The sequence below is a fragment of the Meriones unguiculatus genome, chromosome 17 (genome assembly GCF_030254825.1).
Source record: "Meriones unguiculatus strain TT.TT164.6M chromosome 17, Bangor_MerUng_6.1, whole genome shotgun sequence".
Classification (NCBI taxonomy): domain Eukaryota; kingdom Metazoa; phylum Chordata; class Mammalia; order Rodentia; family Muridae; genus Meriones; species Meriones unguiculatus.
This window is the reverse complement of record NC_083364.1, coordinates 51,329,260-51,348,206: the sequence shown is the minus strand read 5'-3', so window position 1 is coordinate 51,348,206 and position 18,947 is coordinate 51,329,260. Positions and strand designations below refer to the sequence as shown.

Below are 18,947 nucleotides of genomic sequence, written 5' to 3'. Positions count from 1 at the left end.
TTGCTGAGACTGAAGCATCAACCAAGGACCATGCATGAACTAGACCTAGGCCCCCTACAAAGATGTATCAGATGAGCAGCTTAGGCTTCAACTGCGTACTCTAGTAAGGGAAGTGGGGACTGCATGGGACACAGGCTCACTTGCTAGCTTTTAGATCACTTTCCCTGGTGGATGTGCCTTGACAGGCCACAGGGGAAGAGAACATGTTCAGTCCTGATGCAACTTAATGAGCCGGGATGGATGGGAAAGGGAGGTCTCCTTTTCTGAAGAAAAGGAAGGGAGGGAAGGAGGATGGGACTGGGAAGGGCGGAGGGAAGGAGCTACAAGGATGTAAAGTGAATAAGATAAATGAGAAAAAACAATAACAAAGAAATCAGATGGATGAGGTATAGGAGATCATTTGCTGTTTTCAAGGCCAGGATTTGTGATTCATATACTTGGCCCCTCTTTAAGCAACAGTAGAGCTCTTCTGTGTTAATGAGAAATTATTTCTATCATTTTATGACTTCCTTATTTGCTTAGATTACAGCGCCAAATCCATGTTAAAGATGATGAAATCAAGAACCTTAAAGATCAACTTTCCATGAAAAGGTACACCATTTTCTTCCATTGGCACTCCATCTCTGAAATTGCATTTTACTCAACATTTTTAGCTGGGATAATCTAACAGCACTTTTTCACATGAGATTGAGTAATATCAGCAACTACATTGGGTTTAATAGGTATAAACAGAAAGGTGTAGTCAGATTGGAAGATGTTCATTGCAGCTCTAATTGGAGAAAACTGAGACAATTTTCACATGTACAGAAGCTAAGAATAGGGAACTAAACCCCTTGTTCCTGTGGGTCCACCACTATAACAAACTACTGACTGATTAACAGCATACACCAATTCCTCCAAGGTCAGGGTGACAACCAGCTAGATATCTGTTAAAGACTTGCTGCTTCATAGCAGATCTTCCTTGTCTTCTCTTTTTACTCTCACATAGTACAAGAGCCACAGAGCTGTCTCAAAGTAGCATTTAAAATAAGCCTGATGATGATGCTCCAACATTACAGAGAGTTATGGGTGACTTAAGACAGAAAACTATTTCTCTCAATTTTTTATTTTTTTGGAAGCTGCTAACGTGCACTTCCTATTTATTCAAGTAACTAATTTTATTCCTTCTCAAGTTTCTGATGGGGTTGAAGACCAAATAGTTATAGTGCCACAATTAAGCTTGAGTTGTTCAGAAGTTAAAAAATCCTTTCATATAGATACTACCAATAAGGATAAAAGTTAATTTAGGTATAGAACTTTTAACTTCTCAAGATAGATAGGATAATCAGATAACTTTATCCTAAGTTGCTAAATACACATGGACTGGACATTGCATGTATAGATTTTACCTGACAGTTTTCAGAATTTCATAATTATTATTGTATTGAAAGAAAAGGAGCCTTTTATTGGACTTAAAGGAGGAAATGTTGGTATAATGTTCTTTTGAAATGTATACACCTTACCCTTGTTCATTCAAATGCTGATTCTCTCCCTCCCCCCCCCCTGGTTTCAATCTGGATATTGCATTGTGATACTTATTCTAAGCATCCTGTCTCAACTTTGTGTAAACAGGCCAAAATAAAACAACTAGCCAAAATGTTGAGCAATGGGAGGAGCCAGAGGACAGGAAAGAGGGGAGGAGCCAGAGGGCAGGAAATGAGTGGGAGGAGAAGGGGCGAGAGGAGAGCTAGGAGAACAGGGCTGGAGGAGAGATCTTGGAGGATGTGGAGCATGAACCAGACCTAAGATTTCACAAAAAGCAAGTATAATTAAAATCTAAATGTTAGGAAACTATGAGGGCTTGGAGGTTTAGGAGGGAGTAACTGTTGCCCAGCTTTGTGTTCTAGGTTAAGTAAATTTAAAAATAATAATAATGTGTTATTTCCATTCATGAAGGCTTTGTCTTTATGACCATCTCACTTTCCAGTGTTTTATGTCCCAATCACTAGGAAAAAATTACTGCATCTTCTAAGATCCTCAATTTGGGGTTTGTTTTATGACAGAACTTTTCCTAGGGAGTTGCAACACACATACATCTGTTCACCCCAGATAAAGAATCCATAATAGACCAAAGTACAGATACTACCAAAGTCCACCTTGATGAACCATAGAGTTTTATTGGGCTTACTACAGAAATATGGGTGAGGGATTACTTATAAGCAGAAATGACTCAAAAAGACAGCTACATCACTAACGCCCACCTCAGCATGAGTGACAGGTCAGAAAGCTGAGAACCTAGATCACAATGTAAACCCTAAGGCAGCTCATCAGGTTGGAGACTGTGTTGGTCTAAACTTCTTCCAAGTAACTGGTGTTGTCCTGGAGTTCTTTTGCAGCTTTGCTTGTCTGAGAATCTTCTTTGCACCTTTCCTCTGCTCTTCTGAGAGAGACTCTTAGCTCTTATAGGGGTCTAGGAAATATGGTCAATTTTCAGGACTTTCTGAAACTATAATGAGTTGTTTATACCTTGAGTTTCCTGAAAGATGGAATGTTTTAATCTTAGAGGAAACTTACACAACAGAGTTGAAGATTTCAAGAAATGAATTATGGGTCAAGGAGAACTCAAACACTCAGTCCATTGTTCTCATCTAAGGTTTTACATCTAATATGTTGTAGTGGTGAGATTAACTTTAATACTACAGATTCAGAATTTAGGTCATAGCCTCTGTACTGAGAACTTTAAAACTTCTGCATTTTTGTAATGAAGAATAACTATGTTTTAAACAATGTCTTCTTTTGTTTTTATGTGCTATGTGTACTTTTCCAATAAAATATTTTGTTCTTGTCATGGTTTTATCTTCTTCTGAATAAATTGGAAAAGGCTATCTTTGTAATGTTGCTAATTTTTAATGATCATGCATTTCAGATCTCAGTGGGAAATGGAGAAGCATAATCTAGAAAGCACAGTTAAAACGTATTTAAATAAACTGAATGCAGAAACCAGCAGAGCCTTAACAGCTGAGGTAAAAGGAAAATGGGGGAATTGAAGAGGGAGGATAATTTTACTTTACTATAGCTAAAGAGTTGAAAAGAGATTGGCTTTGAAACAAACAAAACAGTATCATTCAGAAAACTACAGCTTAAACTCATATTCTTTTGTTTCACTGGCATGTCATTTGGGAGTGCTTGAGTATTTGTAATCTTACGTTGCTTTCCTTCAGTGACTCCAAGAAATCACAGTATTTATAGTTAGAGGCGAATTCTCATGAATTAGACTCTAAGCCATACTTGTAGGAATAACATTTCACTACTGCTGTAATACCACTTTCTCTGCTATGTCCATAGAGCTACTGTAAAAATGCGTGCATATTATAACATCAACATCAAAAGCCCGCTTACTTCCCATAACCCTAGAAAGTCGCCTAATACTATTAAAGTTAGCTTATAATACCACAGGTGGGGTCTCTCAGAAGAAATAGATTGTATGCATATAATTTTTATTTATAGCTATTGAAACTTTTTACATAGGAAGATTCACATTTTTTGAAGAGCTTGTTGACATTAAAAAGCATTAAAAATTTTGCCATCTGTCATTAGGAAGCTCTCTTCCCTGGTAGAATTCTTGGGATTCCAGAACAACCCAGAAGTGATAATCTAAGCACTCCATGAATGTATGCTGCAGTTTTACCTTAACAAAAGAAAAGCTGGCCTTACCTTGAGCTCATGTATATTCTTTGTTTTTCAGAGCTTTTAGTTAAAAGTTTCTGTATGCTTCTGTTGTTACTTTTAGAAAATATTTTCTAACACTTATTAGTGTCTGAGTATTCATTTTGTAATTATTGAATGTTTAACAGCTACAACTTGAAATTAAGTGATTATACATTAGTAATGATGTGGTAAGTCTTCCTTCTCTGGAGAAATATTGGACCAGAACATCTGTAAGGCCCATTGAACTGTGCCTTTTCTGTTGTCTGATTACTTCTGTATTTCAGTAGCCCTTCTTCATGAACATATAAACAACAGAATTTCTTCTGAGTATTTTCAAACTTAGCTGCATATTAGAATTATTTTAGTGAGAACTTTAAAAATCCTAATGTATAGGCCCTCCCTTGACATTATCAATTATTTGTCAATTAAGTTAGTATCTCCCAAACTAAGGTACCGCTCTTTAAAGTTTCCAAGACTAGTCCAATATTTGGGGGAGGGGAGATTGAAAAGTAATGTTCTTGGCCTACCAACCTAGTAACAATTAAATAAAATAAGTAAAACTGCAGAGTTGCTTTGGTCAGAAAACATTTTTGATGCTTCTCGGATTGTCAGACACTAGAGTGTTCATGGAAGAGACTGGAAAATTGCTTTGAGTTTACTTGAGATAACTAAGAAGAGGTTGCTCATTTAGAATTCCTTCATTTCCTTTCTCTTTCAAAAATCTGTAGGTGTATTTCTTACAGTGTCGTAGAGATTTTGGTTTACTACACCTTGAGCAGACAGAAAAGGAGTGCCTCAATCAGCTTGCCAGGGTGACTCACCTCGCAGCAAGGTAACCTCTTCCCTCCTAATTTGCATGACCTCAGAGAGGGGCAAGTATCTCCATAGTTGAAAATAATCTGTGAAGAAAAGAAAAAAAGAAAATAATCTGTGATGAATTTTACAATACATGCATCAGAGTCATTGGAATAATTCCAAGTGCTCAGGTTTGTTTGTTTCTTTGTTCTTCAAGTATGTTGTTGCATCTGATGAATTATTGGAAAGCACTGAATACAGTGGCAGCTTTGTCCCCACTGAGAGACATGCATAAAGGCCAGATGTGTACAAGACAGTTTCTAATTGGAAAACTGTTTCCTAATTGTTTTTCTACTATGCTTGATACTAAGTACCTTTGTAATATATTTAGAAAAAAAATAGGTAATAACATCTAACGCTACGTGTTATAAGACAGTTTCTGCTGTTCTGTATTAAATTTCAAATATTGGAATAAGTTCCATGGAAATTTCCTTAAATTTATAATCTTATAGGGCATACCTTTAAAATTTAATGAGTTAATTATCTCTGCGATCAAAGCATTATTATTTTATAATAATCATTTTTAAATTGTCATTATTTTTTGATACTGATGTACAATCAAGCTGAGAAGGAACTATTGTGAGCAATCAGTCTGCCTTTCCTTGCCAGGAGGAAAAAGAGTATAGTGTAAATTAAGACTATGGGAAGCTCCTTTTTGTCTGATCTTACTGATGACTTATAATTGTTAGACTCATGGTGAAAATGTGGGAATGCTGTAGATAGCCCTTTTGGAAATCCGCAGGAAATTTCTCCTAGAGACCATAAGCACTAAAACATTGTGAGTTGTTCCTGCCTTAACTATTTATAGGACATGCTTCAGTGAGCAGTTGCTATACTGGTTCATTTTATACACTTTATTGGGGAGAGCATTTTTCCTTATAGGAAAATGTTGATTGTTTTTGTTTGTTCGTATTTTTTGTGTGTGTTTTCATAATTTGTCATCCCAGAAATAATTTAATTTTCTAACTTACATTAAAGTCAGATCAGTTCTGACTCTGTGACATCAGGGTTAACATGAAGATAATCTAATCTGCCTCCAAGATGGGACAACATTCTTGAGATTACTTGTGCAGCTTCCCTGTTTGGATTTTTCTGCTTCCCTGCTCCATTGGAGATATTTTAGAACAAAAAGATTTTATAGTATCATCAAGATAGGAAAAAAAATGCTATTCTGAAGACAGGGAGAAGGATGAAAAATGGTTTTTGGAAGGATATGTCTTATCTTCCCTTAAAAGGAGTACATATATTGCTGGTTTCTGTTTTTATCAATTATAAGCCTGTCCATGTATTTTTAAAGGAATTGCTAGTACTGAAGGTAATTTTATTTTATATTATTTACATAAATACTAGAGAATACTTTTGAAATTTTTGGAAGCCTAAATGTTATATATAAAGCGAGCTTCTGTGTCCCCTTTTCTACATCAGCAACCTGGAATCACTTCAATTAAAGGCTGCTGTAGATAGTTGGAATGCCATTGTGGCGGATGTTCGAAACAAGATTGCATACCTGAGGGTAAGTTCTGAAGTGTACTTATCTAGATTGACAGGGTTATTGGGAGTGCATTCAGAGAGAACAGCTAGCACTAAAAGCAAAGAGGTAAGAAACTTAACAACAGTTCTTCATCTCAGTTACCAAAGATTATGATCTCAGATTGTAATTATTTTTGTTTAATTGATGTTAGGTATAAATTATAGACTCATGTGTGACTTTTTCACTCATTGTCCCAGGAAAAGATAAACTCAAAAGTTGTCCCTTACCTAATTTTCCAGAATTCCAAATCCAAACAAAATTAAACTCAAATTCACTCCATGTTAACCAGCTATAAAATTAATTAATAATTCTACATGTATAGAAAATACTGAATGTCAAATAGAGCTATATTCTTTTCTAATCTTAACATTTTATAATTCTTCCATTCTTCCAGAATCTTAACCATTGATTTAATTGAATTGATACTTTGAAAAGGCTAAACTAGTGACTTTTTATAGAAATGGTTCTCACATTTTTATATGTAATGTTGATTGAGTTTTACATTCACACGACTTCTATAAATGGTACAACGGTGTTCAGTTGCAAAGAACTGCCTTAGAGCACTATGGACTTGTTGAGTTTACAAATGATGGTTTCAACCATTTTTCCCTGGGATCATTGTCCCTCCATCTTGAGTGGATTTAGTGAATTTTTTTTAGGCGTACTCAGACTTTTAGCCTCAGAAGCATTGTTCTTTGTTTCCTGTCCTTGTTTTCTTCCAAGCCTATTTTCTTCATGGAAATTTGTTTTCCATGTCTAATGGGTTCTTTACTAAAATGAATAAAGAAAACTAGGAACAATGCCAAAAAAATATTGAAAGTATGAAAATTTCCAAAATTAGACTCCTGGTCTCTTCTTTCCTTTCCCAGAATGCAGTTTCTTTCTGTCTTCCCTTTACCCAGTCCCAAAACATTTATAGAACTGGAACAAACCAGACGTGTAGTTATTTTTATTTTCTTTTTCATTTTTATTTTTTTATTTATTACTATTTATTCCCTTTTTATCCCAGCTGTAGTTTTTTTAGATAAATAAAATTATGAATGTCTAATTAACGTTTTACTTTTTAAATATGAACATTGACATGGAACTCAGTTCTTTGTTAAAAATGTGTTTGTTTTCATATTAGCCCATGTGTTTCTTATAGATACTTGACTTTTTAGATTCTGTCCTCACTTTATATCAGTGGTTTCTATTTGTGAACTGGAAATTATGTAAACACTGAGGAGTTACCATAAGCTCCTGAATTATATCACTATATCTTATCACTAAATCCCTGAAACACAGCTACTTAAGTGTGGGCATGAAAGTTTATAGAATTGTTTTTTTTGTTTTGTTTTATTAATTATAGTTTATTTGCTTTGTATCCAAGCTGTAGCCCCCTCCCTAGTGGGGGCTACAATTGTACCCTCCCTCCCTCTTCTCCTCCCAATCCCACCTTCCCTCCCTCCTCTCCTCTTATATCCCTCCTCAAGTCCACTGATACAGAAGGTTTTCCTGTCCTTCCCTCTAATCCTAGTCTATCAGTTCTCATCAGGAGTGGCTGCATTGTCTTCTAAACCCACACACTTATGGACACCTGATCTTTTGACAAAGATGCCAAAACCATACAATGGAAAAAAGATAGCGTCTTCAACAAATGGTGCTGGTCTAACTGGATATCTATATAGAAAAATGCAAATAGATCCATATTTATCACCCTGCACAAAACTAAAGTCCAAGTGGATCAAAGACCTCAACATAAAACAAGACACACTAAACCGCTTAGAAGAAAAAGTGGGAAAGAACCTTGGGCTCATTGGCATAGGAGACAACTTCCTGAACAGAGTACCAACAGTACAAGCTCTAAGATTAAGTATTATTTTTATGTCAGAAATTTTTATATTTTTTTTCTATCACTGGGTTGAGAACTACTAGTTTATGTTGAATTGTCAGACTTTATGCTATATACTGTTTCTTTAGATTCAGTGGTGGTCTGAAATATATTTTTCTTCTGCCAGACACAATATAATGAACAAATCAATAAGGTGAAGCAAGGGTTTGCCTTGAGTACCTTGCCTCCAGTCCAGCTTCCCCCACCACCACCAAGTCCTGAGATACTGGTAAGCTGCCTGACATTTTTAAAAGTTGCTATTTTTATTTTGATAAATGGGAAAGTATAAAATTCAGAGTATAGAGTGTGTTTTGGCATGTGCTCAAATGGAACTAAGTCCATGCTTTAAATACCAGTTGTCACTGATGGCCCATCCATCATGATACAATTAACAGGTGATACAGTCTGACTGAGGATAGTTTAAACTAGTGTTTAGTCATACATTTGAAGTCTAAGTGCTGTTTTCATCTGCTCAATATTATGGGAAATAACTGGTGAATGCACATAATTCTCACTGCTCTCTATGTTAGTACTATATAAAACATTCCAGCATAATACCCAGGATGCTGACTAGAGAGTCAGTCCCTTCTAATTCTACCTTAGATGTTTTTTCTTTAGCTTTTATAATCTACTGTGGTTTTGACCTCAAGTGAGGTTTTCACTTATACCACTTTTCTCCTTATTAAGAGCCAGTAGGTTTAACCAGATGTACTGATTTGAGTACTTTAATCTGAGAAATACACACAAGTTTCTGTGAATAAGTTAGGGGGTTATTGTTAGGTGATACTTTTTATTTTTACTCTAAGTCTGGGTATAGGAAGATAAGATATTGAGGGGCAGGTGGCATTTGGTAACATTCATGGTAATTCTGTAAACTTTATTTCTACTCATCATTGAATATAATAAAGACCACTTATTTGCTAGGAAGTGACACAAATGGTCTCTTGTCCAATTCCCAATGGAGTCCTGTTTCCATCTAAAACTTCATGATTGTAGTCTGTTACTGTTCTCATTATTAGAAGCATTCTGGTCTTCTGAACGCCCACTAGAATTTCCCATTAAACTGCTTACAGCATTCTAGAATTTTTCTTCTCAAATGTTTCCAAATCATTTCCACAACCAGTTTCAAAGACCTAAAAACCATATCATCAGACTTAGTTATCAGTGACCCCACTTTTGGATCCTAATTTTCTGTGTTTGTTTTATAGTCACTATGATGAAATATATGTTCCTGCTTTATGATCATATTTAGACCTAGCACTTTGTAGAAGCTCCATCAGCCTGTCCCCTTCTATACTCAAACTAACAAGCTGAGGTTTCTCTCCAGCTAACAATTACTAAGACCCCTTGGGAGCTACCGCCACACCCACAAGGGACCTCTATGGAGGAGTATCCCTTGTATGAGCCCTACATCATTCTTCTGTTTTTGGAGCTAAAGATAAAAGTCCTGGTTCCATCAAATGGCATCTTGAATACAAGATTAAGAAAGCTATATTTTCTATGGATGATTTTGAGGATTTTTAAATGAAATATCTGAGTATTGTCTATCAACATGGACACTGAGACCTTTGCGATTTCTGTACATATACCTTTCAGAGTCTTGCATTAATATACCATTGATCTTATATCATTACCCATCTCTCTTATTTTATAGTCTAAGAATTTGGCATCCAGTTATTCAACCAGGTTCTTCTACTCTGTCTCTCTTTCTTTCGCTTCTTCAAAATCTCAGATTTAATTAATATTCTGATCACATTGCTTCTGATATACTTTGTATCTGAATTTCAAATCGGTGTTTTACCCCCTGCATGGCTCTGTGACTTTACAGCATTGCCCAGGTAAATCTATAAGCATGTAGAGGGTTTTATTTTATTTTTTATTTATTTTTTTTTTTATGTTAGATACAGCAGTTCTTAGGAAGACCTCTTGTGAAGGAATCTTTCTTTAGACCAATACTTACTGTTCCTCAAATGCCTGCAGTTTGCCCTGGAGTCATCTCTGCAGCTGTACAACCTAGGCCGCCCCTGGTAAGAGCCTTTTCTGGTGAAATAATAGTCCCTTATAAGTAAAACGGGATTCCTGAATAAATACATTATCTTCATTCATTTGTTTGGTAGAATAATGTTGGCAATGCTGGTGATGATGATACTTACATGATTATTGAGTGAATACTTGTTTTACCTAATAGCTTAGTTTTGAAATACAAAGATAGATATTTTTATACTGAGTTCTTCTAATTGCATTTTACTTGTGTGACAAAAATGTAGGATGGATTGACATTTTTATTTTTTTTACATGGCTATTTTGTAGAATAGCAAAGAACAGTCACAGTAAACTAAATTAAACGTCTAAGTTTACATACATACCCAAGTGTTTCAGGTGTATCTGCAACAAATAGCATAAGTAACTTCAGCTTGGAACAAAACCCTAAAGTTTTCAGTCTTCCTAATTGTAAATAGATAAGTTTTATTCAAACCTGAAGAAGGAATAAAGACATTTAAAATGGCTGGAATTATGATTTGTCATTTTGATTAAAGTTAAAAAAGAAAAAATTCTTCCAAAAGAATGACGTCAGGTATAACTAGTAAAAAAAAAAAAAAGGTCTCTAATCCTAACTCTTCCATAAAGGCACTTTCATTTTTAAAAGTGTGTGTGTGTGTGTGTGTGTGTGTGTGTGTGTGTGTGTGCGTGCACGCATGCATGTATGCGTGTATGTTTATGTGTGCATGTGCGTTTATGTGGCTGTGTATTTGTATGTTTGTGCCTGATTGTATTTCCATGTGTATGCATGTGTTTGTGTCTATATATAGTAGTATATAGTTCTTGTAGCTTGCTCAATTTTTTTGAAATATGTAGTTAGACAGTCTCATTTATTTCTATGCCAACTGTCTTATATTTCAAAAGATATGTATGTAAGCCTCAACATTACAGATGAGTGCCACATCTTTTCTCACTGTCTTAACTGTGTTGCTTACACAGTTTACTTGCTGGTATTCTGTAATGACCAGAATGGAATTTTATTGAAAACATTGAAATCTATTTACCTCCTAGTAAGAGGTTCCTAGGGAATGCTGAAGACTCATGTAGATCTTGTTTGAGTCCAATCACTGGTAGTCATTAATCACTCACTTTTCATGCTGACCCAGAGATGTTTAGGTAAACATTGTCATGATCTAACCTTAGTAACCTAATTAGCTCTCTAAAAATTCTCTGCCTGATAATAATTCATTTAATCTTATTGTTTCTAAGGACTACCATAAAATACACAAAAAAATAATGGTTGGTGTCACAACTCTTTCAGATATATTGTTGTACCTCCCACACTGCTGTTTTCTGTGATTTTTTTTTTTTTGAGACATGGAGCAAAAACATTTTTGTTGCTGTCATCATCTTTATGTAGAGTTTAAAATTTTTATCTTTGCTATTTTTCTAATTGTAAAAGTATATTTAATAATTGTAAAAATATAGATAATAAGAAAATAAAGACATTTGGAAGTAAAACTACCTTGTGTTTGAATTCTTAGGAAAAATCACCATTTACATATTACTGTGTAACTTACAGGTGCTTTTGTGTGTTCAAATGCATGCACATATTAAAAATGTTAATACTAAAGGAGCTACACCATAAATTCAGTGCAACATACTATTTTGAAAAACCTAAACATATTCCATGGGTATCTCCAATGCCCAGACATAAACATCTATTTGTAAGAACTTGATTGATTTGCTGTAATTTATTTATTCATTCCCTTGTTGGCAGACTTTAGGTAGTTTTTAGTTTTTCACTTACTATTTTTTCAAATTCATTAATAAGAACTCTGCTTGTGTTTCTGTACGTGCTAGTAATTGCTGAGCAAACACCCTGTTTTTAAAGTAAATTAAAATAGGTAATAAAAAGTTAGAAATATTGTATATATTAAGAAAAAACTGGAAGAAGAGAACTTAGGTCTCATAGGTATCACTATGACTCTTCTGCTTTTTTCCTGAGGCTTCTAAGTATTCTGTTGGCATGCAGTGTTGTCTACTAACTGAAGCTGATGGCTGTTAACCCTCTACCCTTTACAGATGCCTGGTATAACCTGGGCTATGCCAACACCTATAGGTGACACTGTGTCACCCAGCGCAAGTCTGTGCAGTGAACCTCTCATGATAAACTGGGAGAGGATCACAGACAGACTGAAAACGGCTTTTCCACAACAGACAAGGTACCTTCATTTTTCTTCAGTGGTTACACATGTATTTTATTGTTTCCGTAGCCATAACTATAGAAATGAAACATTCACACACATACACAAGTACAAATATTTCCTCACTGTGGTCTTAGTAAAATAAAATTGACTAAGAAAATAAAGTGCTCAGCAGAAATGCTAAATATTTTTACATTTTATTATGCTTAAATTATGGAAGATAAGTGTGTAAATTTATGTTTGCTCATTTGCTAGAAGCACTAGTTATAAACTATTCAATTTGAATGCCTCCAGCTACAGTAATTACTTTATTAACAAGGCAACAAAGTAAAGTTTCAGTTAATTGTATTCTAAGCTCCAACAATCATCGGGTTTCAGCCTTTTTTCCATTTTATTGATATTCTTATGTTTTTGTAAGTGGACATATTTCAGTATAATAAATAGTGATTTGAGGGCTTTCACTGTCTGGCTTTAACAGAAGGATTTAAAATTAACTAAAATTTTAAAATCTGTACACTGTGTGGAAATAAGTCTAGTTTTCTTGCTATTTTTATTGGAAAACATTATATCCTGTTGCTATCAAATTAGATTATGGTGTTAATAAGCTCCATAATTATAAATAAAAATAAAATTATCAGATAGTTATAAATAATTACTAAATGAATAAATCATGAACCAAAAGAAAGAAAAATATCTCATTCTTTTTCTGGCAGAAGTATAGATCTCAGTGGAGGATTAAAAAAGGAAATGCTGATGAAAATAATTAGAAGTTATTTTATAGTTATTAAAAAAGGAATAATGTAGTCTTGAGTGAAGTTGTAGATACAAAGTTCTCAATATGTAAATGAATCAACTCAATTTTCACATAGTTAACTCTCATAAACATCATTAACTTTTTCTGGTAAACACATTATATATCACTTCTGGACACAATTAGCAGTTTTCATTTTGGTTTTAAAAAATTGTGGATGACATTTTTAGATTCAAAACTATAGAATTTAGTCTGTATGCTGATGATCTACTGAATAGAATTTTGTATCTCATTTTTGAGGGCATCTTCAAAGCAGTAGGAAAAACCAACCAACCCTTCTCTATTTTGGATCTCTTCCAGGAAGGAGCTTACAGATTTTTTACAACAATTAAAAGATTCTCATGGAAAGTCAGTGTCTCGACTGACATTTGATGAAATTGTTTACAAGATTTCTCAAATGATTGGGCCCAAGAAACCCGAGGTAAAACAAGCAAATAAAAAACAACAAACTTTAATTCTGTAGTCTCATCTCTGTAATAGTTTCATAACATGTTAAGAGAATCAAGAATCAATGACTTAATCATAGGACATCATTATAACAATAAAAATTCCACAAATTCAACTTGACAAGCAACATGGAAGGGTTTTTGATAAGACCAGAATAAAGCTGACCCTTTTAGTTTCTAACGCCTGCTTTGGGTGATTATGAATGCACATTTTGTTATTGTTGCTTTTCTAATTTTCTGGAAATACTTATTTAAAAGAACTCTTCACATAGCTCTAAGAAATATCGCCAACATTTTATTTCAAAATACATCATGAATATTGTTCATCCTTTTGCTACAACCTATTTTATTCAGTTCTGTCAGTTGATACTGTTTTAGGATAATTCTTAAAAGTAAATATTATTTTTAGAGTGAAGGAAAGACTGCGCCAGATGGTAATAGTGCTTCACCGAGCCACACTTCACAGCCTAATGCTCCCCAGGCCCCCACAGCAGCTCAAGGTTCTGCCACATGGGAAGGAGCCAAAGACTTGGTGAGATAACTTGTTGACTATGAGCACATTTAGGTCAAGAGGAAAAATTAGCCTAAATTTTATCCTATATGTTGTTCTCTAGGATAATGAAGAGGAAGAAGAGGAGCCTTGTGTCATCTGTCATGAGAATTTGTCTCCAGAAAACCTTTCAGTTTTGCCTTGTGCTCACAAATTCCACTCTCAGGTAAATGTTTAAGCTTGTCCTGTTAACATTTTACCATTAATAAGCTAAGCAAGACCACTGCCTTACTTAAAGGTACATCAGCATCCAGTGCCATTTCACAGTCACACTGGGCATAACTACACTTCACTCTGGGTGCCATACAGAAACGTTTATACCTTCCACTGTATGCACTCATGGTTGTGCTACTGTTTTTCAGGAGGACAGCCTGGAGATTTAAATGGTATACAGTATATACTTCCCTTGGCCAGAACTAGGAGAGATATTGATTGATAGAGCAATTGAGTTACAAGACTAGCAACAAAGAAGTGCCACTTTACCCAGATATGCTTTAACATCTACAGTGTCTATTGTCCATCTGTAATAATGGCCCTTCCCATTTTAAAGCAGAAGACATATCTTACTTAGTAATCTCTCTCACCTCTTGTGTTTACATGTGTAGGTTCTGAGGCTTGGGTGTTAATGTTAGAAAAGTGTAAGGCTGTCATATCTTTTGTGTTCTTGGTATTTCTTTGGGATTAATTCCTGGTGCTGCTCTGTGTAACTGTTACTGATGTATAATGCATGGTTCAAGTCCTTTTGTAATTTGACAAAAGAAAATATAATCTTAGACAAGAAATGTTTTCTTGGAAGTAAACAATTGCCTGATTTTTCAAACTTGTTTTAAAGTTACAATATGTGGTACCTGTTACAAAATTATGTGTGTTTTCTGCTTAGATCTGAGGAGGTGTAAAAACTGGCCAATTGTAAAAGGTCTCCTAGATGATACTTAGCCACCCAACTTTCCCATTTTGAAATTTTAATGTGTGATGATTTTTTTAAAAAAGGAAAAAAAAAGAATGTTTATCAGAACTTATTTGCCTTTGTTCAGTGAACTAAATGTGTATGATTCACTCGGGTTACTCTTTAGGGTTAGTTATTAGGCCTCAAACATAGTCCCTGTACTTAGTCCTCGTATCTGATTTGGCTTTCCATTATTCTAATATCAAAAATACCTGGTTTTAGAGTCAATACTTAAGATCAAAACATAAATACTTTATAGTTCAAGATTGTCATCATTGTCACCATAGAAAACAATCTGAAGAGACTTTTCATTCAGGGAGTTTCAGCTTTAGAGTCCCATAAGGGTAGTGGTAACTTTTTTTGGTGTGGTTTGATTTGGTTTGGTGTGGTTTGGTGTGGTTTGGTTTGGTTTGGTTTGGTTGGTTGGTTTGGTTTGGTTTGGTTTGGATTGGTTTGGTTTGGTTTGGTTTCGAGACAGGGTTTCTCTGTGTAGCCTTGGCTGTGCCGGACTCACTTTGTAGACCAGGCTGCCCTCAAACTCACGAAGATCCTCCTGCCTCTGCCTAGCTGAGTGCTAGGGTTACAGTTGTACACCACAGCACCTGGCTGGTATTGGTAACTTTCATGTTCTTAGTTGTGATTTGTTTACTGAATTATAAATAAAAATGAATATATAAATAAAATCAATCAAAGAAAGAATAGATCAAGCTTCCCCAATATCTTTGTCAGAAAGGACTACTAGTTATTTTTAAAATAGGGTGAGAGCAAAATTTGAGTCATAGAATGGCTTAAACATACTCTGCAGCTGCCAGCAAAATAGGGAGTGTGCCATACTTGTATCAGATGGCTTGGCTTGAGATCCATCAGAAGACATGTTGGTTGGTAACTATGATGTATAGAGTTTTAGCTGCCTCTGCTAGGCTAAATTTGAAACTCTGACTTGAATCATTTTGCTTCTTAGTGCATTAGACCATGGTTGATGCAACAGGGGACATGCCCCACCTGCAGACTCCATGTTTTGCTTCCAGAAGAAATCCCTGGCCACCCCAACGGGCAGTTACCCAAGATCTGATACAAGGCAGGTAGCTATACCTAAGATCAGTTTTAGACATTGGAATTTAGTTCTGCTTTTTAATGAGCTAATTGTATGAGTAGTATTATGCAGCTTTGACCAGCTAATCACACCAGAGCTGAGCCAAAGAGATCAAGACAGATCTAAAGCACATGTAAGTTAAATGGAAGGGACTTAAAGAAGATAGGATTTTGATAGTTGCGTTTTATTGCTCTTCGTAAGATTTTCCATCTGTAAACACAAGACCTGTAAACATGAGTATTCATATTTCTTAGAATGTCCTGCCCTTTATTCCTTCATACTCTATTGTCCTTTACTTTCTCTCAAGTATGGTACATTTTAATTTCCTAAAATAAATTTAGGAGAATGACTAGGAAAATTCTATAGGTTTTAGTTTTCTTTTTAACTTTAAAAGCTTGGTGTTAAAATATAATTATTATAAGTTATTTTTCTATCTTCTGAAATAGCTACCCTTGGTGAGATTATGGACTCTTTGACACTGGTAATCATACAATGGTCTATAATAGTTTGTGACAGATGATTATTAAGTGTCAGACAGTGAAGATCCAGTTCATCAAATTGTTGGTGCCATGAAATCTCTACAATAATTAGACTGTAGAAGCTGCAAGTAATATTTGTCTTTCCCCCTAAGAGCTAGTTCTTAAAATCACACCACAGGATGCGTATATTTTTAATATTTAGCAAAACAAATACAGAATGAAGTTAGATTTGAAATCAAGAGATAGTAAAATGGGCAGATATGCAAATTAAGTAATTTGCTGGGATGACTAATGGAGATCTTACATTCCTTTGTAAAGATATTCTTTAGATTTTAATCATTTTCATTTGGGAGATACCTATTTTTTTCCCTCTTAAAAAGTGTCTGCTTTTTGTAACTGTTCTGGGAAGAGAGGAAGCCGTGCACATGTCCTTGCTTCTGCTGTGACAGAGTTGATGTTCACTAGACCAATTGCCTATAAACAGCTTGTCCTTGGGAATACCAACTCTTAGACAACAAAGTCTATTTTAAAAAATAATGTAATGCTGTAATGTTGTACGTGCCTGTACTTTCAAACCTAAACAAAACCATAGTTACTTTGTGAGACATATATTCCTTGGTTCATATTCCCAATCTCGATGTCATTTAATTTTTTTGGGGGAGTGGTTGACTTGGAAACATTTTTTGTATATTTCAGTGTAAATGTATGTTGAAGCTACTGTGAATATCTATTTAAAAATTCAATGCCTGTAATTGTATGGTAAACTTCTTTTATCTGAAAATAAACTGAAAAATGTGAAGAAAAATACTTTTTAGATGTCAACATTTGAGTGGGTGATATGACTCAGCAGATTAAAGTGCTTGTGGTGCAAACCTGATGACCAGAGTTCTCTCTGGAACCCGCCTGGTGAAAGGAAAAAACAACTAATGCGTGAACTGTCCTCTGACCTCCACATGAACAGTGTGACTTGTGTGTGTACAAGCATGCAGTACACACAGATGCACAAAAGAGAAAGGGAAGAAGGAAAGAGAATGGAAAGAAAAAGAAAGAACTTTTAATAGTGCCATTTGTCTGTATATAAAGAGTCAACATTGTGTTGGAATTGCAGAATTTAGAACTTATGGAACATTTAATCATTGTGATTATGTAGCAAGTTACTTTGTATTAGTTAGCTCATACTTATAATTTGTTTCTTAGTTCATGTTTATAAACTGTTATTTTATTTTTTTGTGGAAAATAAATATTTCTGAATTGAACTACTGTTTTTCTATATATTCATCTTAAATGTATCCAAAATTACTTTAATTTCCTCTTTCAGATGTCTTTTTCTGTTGAGTTGTACTTAAATTTTTCTTTTGAGGAAATAATAGGGAAATATGTAAGTTGCCAGTAATCCCATCTTGTGAAATGCCAAGAATATCTGGGATTATTAGAATACAGAATCTTTGTGGACCTAGTGCTTTCCCCATCTGCCTCCTCTGTTTTGCAGGTGTGTCTTCCCCAAAGACACATGGCTGTATAGTAGATAAGCCACCTGGTACTTATGGGTCCTGATGCTGTGCAACATTCCTCCTTTACAAGTTCATGTACTAGAGTGATAGTAGTGATGGCCTGTCATTCTTGGCTTCAAGTAAGGGGCCAGAAGTCATAACACAGGCACTGGTGTGCAGTCAGAATGGAGACAGTAGCCAACAAAAATCATGTCTACTTCTGCAGATGCTGAAGTTATTGGATCTGTAAACTTGGTAATACACAATTGAGTTAACTTTCTTCTGAGGATTTTACCCTGCTCAGAAGACTAGTTAATGACTAGAGAGCTCCTAGCATGGCAATATTTGTATCAAAAATATTTTGGGGGCACAGTGAGTAAAGAGTGCTTACTGCCTAACCATGAGGACCTGAGTTCAAATCTTGACACCCACATATAAAAAATTACATATTCTAACTAGAAGGTGAAGACAGAAGGATCTTGGGAGCTTGCTGGTCAGCCAGCCTACCCAAAATTGCAAGACTTAGGTTCAATGAGAGAGTCTGTCTCAGGGTAATAAGGTAGAGAGAGGTAGAACAGGAGACCCAGAGCCACCTTCTGTCCTCTGCACATGTGCACAAGCATGCACGCCTGTGTATGCACATGCACAACTTTTAAAACAAGTATTCTCGAAGTGTCTAGTAAATGCTATAACTCCTACTAGAAAATATGCCTTATGATGTTTTTCTTTCTATTTGTGTGTGTGTGTAACTTGCTATAGCTTTTATAAGATAGCTTCAGATGTCTTTGGTATATTGAATGACAAATAATGACAACTTTATATTACTATGATTTCTTTACAAGTGATGAATCACAAGGCTCAGATAAGGGTGAAATAATTTATTCAAGGTGGCAGTTAGAAGTAGTACAAAGTAGCATTTGGGGATTGTAATACAGGTCTTCTGTCCATTAGCTAGTGTTCCTACTAGTATTGACACCTACATCCAGTTTTGGATTTACTTTG

At 35.1% G+C, this 18,947-nt stretch overlaps 1 protein-coding gene across 4 annotated transcripts in view; it reads left to right on the top strand.

Annotated features, from left to right (window-relative positions):
- Positions 1-17,711, top strand: part of Dzip3 (DAZ interacting zinc finger protein 3) — a 66,455-nt gene extending 48,744 nt beyond the window's left edge. For 3 of the 4 annotated variants that reach the window (XM_060370499.1, XM_060370497.1, XM_060370500.1), the window contains 11 exons: positions 523-591; positions 2,906-3,002; positions 4,416-4,519; positions 5,968-6,055; positions 8,071-8,172; positions 9,845-9,970; positions 12,009-12,148; positions 13,242-13,362; positions 13,797-13,919; positions 14,002-14,103; positions 15,845-17,711. In XM_060370499.1, coding sequence (XP_060226482.1) covers positions 523-591; positions 2,906-3,002; positions 4,416-4,519; positions 5,968-6,055; positions 8,071-8,172; positions 9,845-9,970; positions 12,009-12,148; positions 13,242-13,362; positions 13,797-13,919; positions 14,002-14,103; positions 15,845-15,955 — 1,183 coding nt within the window. In that variant the 3' untranslated portion in view covers positions 15,956-17,711. Of the gene's footprint in view, positions 1-522; positions 592-2,905; positions 3,003-4,415; positions 4,520-5,967; positions 6,056-8,070; positions 8,173-9,844; positions 9,971-12,008; positions 12,149-13,241; positions 13,363-13,796; positions 13,920-14,001; positions 14,104-14,299 lie in introns of all 4 variants that reach the window. The other variant, XM_060370498.1, reaches the window with a different exon arrangement.
- The last annotated feature ends 1,236 nt before the right edge of the window (positions 17,712-18,947 follow it).